The sequence below is a fragment of the Terrapene carolina genome, unplaced genomic scaffold, assembly GCF_002925995.2.
Source record: "Terrapene carolina triunguis isolate 2854851 unplaced genomic scaffold, T_m_triunguis-2.0 Scaffold193, whole genome shotgun sequence".
Classification (NCBI taxonomy): domain Eukaryota; kingdom Metazoa; phylum Chordata; order Testudines; family Emydidae; genus Terrapene; species Terrapene triunguis.
This window is the reverse complement of record NW_020664544.1, coordinates 1017799-1019979: the sequence shown is the minus strand read 5'-3', so window position 1 is coordinate 1019979 and position 2181 is coordinate 1017799. Positions and strand designations below refer to the sequence as shown.

Sequence of the window (2181 nt, the reverse complement as noted above, 5' to 3'; positions counted from 1 at the left end):
GGCACCCAGAACCGGAGCTGCCTGGAGTTCGTCACCCAGAACCAGAGCTCAGCACCAGAACCAGAGCTCAGCACTCAGAACCGGAGCTCGGCACCCAGAACCGGAGCTGCCCAGAGCTCAGCATTCAGGCCTGGAGTTGCGGTCACTGACCCATGCTGGGGGCACTGCCAGAGCCTGAGCCCCTGTAGATCAGGTGCCTATGGGGTGAGGTGGGGGTGAGTCTGTCTCATGAGTCATGTCAGGCCCCACAGACGGGCACTGGGACCCCACACAGTGATGCTGCGCTGAGCAGCAGGTGGCCCTCTCCCTGGGGTGGGGGGGGAGGAGGGGTCCATGGGCCTGGACACACAGACGGACACACGCCAGCACTCAGACATGGGGAACGTGCTGTCCTTCGCGGGGGGATTTCCCCCTTTGTGGCTGCCTGAGTTGCTAGTAAAGATGTTTGGGGGAAGAAACGTGTAAAACCCGCTGAGCTTCTCGGGCCCCCGGGCTGATCAGATGTCCTCTGGGATGCCCCCGGACGCCTGGGGCCAGCCCTGCCTGGAGACCCTGCTCTGGTCCCTTGGCTCAGTCCGCGGAGCCAGAGCCCAGCTGGGGTCAATGGGCAAACTGAGTGCTGCTGATGCCGGGAAACTGCCGCGGTTACACCAGCAATTAGGCCCTGGCCCACAGTTTCCTTCTGACTGGGCTGCGTGCTGAGCCCTAGGGGGCTGCACCCCCCGCGGCTTGGCCTGGCTTCCCTTCTCCTGCCTCACAGCAGCCCTGGGGCCCTGCACTGCGGGCGGCTGCTCATGGTGTCTTGGGGCCGGACTGAGCCCAAGAACTGCCCAGGGACTGTGATTTCTCAGCGGCTCCACGCTGGCCTTTTCCAAGCGCCCGGCCCCTGAGACCCCAGGGTGGGGCTTTGCCCGGCCTTTGCCAGGGACATGGGACCCACAGCGTCAGTTCCTGGTGGGCTGGGCAGACAGCAGCTTTCCTGCAGACCCCGCTTTGGAGCTCTGTGTGGGTGCAGGGGTCAGCCTGGAGCTCACTGCAGAATTGGGGCCCCGACATCCCTTTCTGCTCCCAGCCCCCAGGCTCTGGGCGTGGAACCCATCCCAGCCTGCATGGGCCGGAGGATCCCAGGTGGGCCCACGTGGGACCAGGTGCTCACGACTCAAACCCACGATCGGAAAAACCAATCAGAAAAAAACAGTTTTACATGAAAACAAGCAAGCGGTGTCCCCTCCCCTGCCCCGGAAAGCCCCCGCAGCCCCTCACCTGGTTTGGGGGAGGCATCGCTGTCGTTGTGAAGCTGCAACAAGCGTCCTGCTTCTTCGAGACTCTGCCGTGGCCACCCCCCGAGCGCGACGCAGCCTGTGGTTTGACCACGTGCCCTACCTGATACTGAGAGCTGCTCTGAGAATCCAAGACCTGCCCCCACGGGACCTGAACGCCCGAGGTGACCCCAGGGCTGGGCCAGGCCCTGTGTCGGTGACAGGAGGCATCCAGCCAACACCCTGAGCGCTGGCGCCCGATTGAACAGAGCATGGTTCCTCGTGCACCCGTGTGCCCTGGGGTCCGTGGCACAGTGGGTGCCCCAGCCATGGGCATGTAGGTCGCAGAGCGCTAGAGCTGCCAGCAAATTGAACGGAAACCCCTGGAGCACGCGTGGGCTGGGGCCCAGGGAGTGAGCCTGGGTCAGCCCCAGAGCCCTGGGCGTGTGGCACCTGCTGGGCCTTTGCTTCTCCAGCTGCTGTTTGTGCCAGCTGTCCTGCTGGCCCCTGGTCAGGGCGTGGGGAGACAGGCCTGGAAACGAGCCACTCACGAATTGGGGGCCATTTACTGGGATTAACGTGTCTGGAGTCCTCCGAGGAGCCCACACAATGGCGCGATGGAGCCGGGGCTGTACAACCTGGGAGCACCCAGCACAATAGGCCCCTGCTCCAGGACAGGGCTCCTGGGTGCTACCGTAATGTACCTAATAACCTACAGCACCCAGCACAATGGGTCCCAGGGCTCCTGGGTGCTACCGTAATGCACCTAATAATGTACCGTGCCCAGCCACGGTGAGGTCTGGGGCCATGACAAGGCCCCTGTATCACAGATAACACTAATTGTGCCAGACCCTTGGCTGCTGTGAATCAGTGTAGCTGAATGAATGGAACGAGGCCAACTTCCACCAGCGGGGCACTGGCC

The 2181-nt window shown here is 63.3% G+C and overlaps 1 protein-coding gene across 1 annotated transcript in view; it reads right to left on the bottom strand.

The window, feature by feature from the left end:
* CCR10 (C-C motif chemokine receptor 10) overlaps nt 1-1281 on the bottom strand; it is a 4044-nt gene extending 2763 nt beyond the window's left edge. The window contains exon 1 of the mRNA XM_026654653.1: nt 1264-1281. Within this exon, the coding sequence (XP_026510438.1) occupies nt 1264-1281 (18 nt within the window). The remainder of the gene's footprint in view (nt 1-1263) is intronic.
* Nucleotides 1282-2181: the final 900 nt, after the last annotated feature.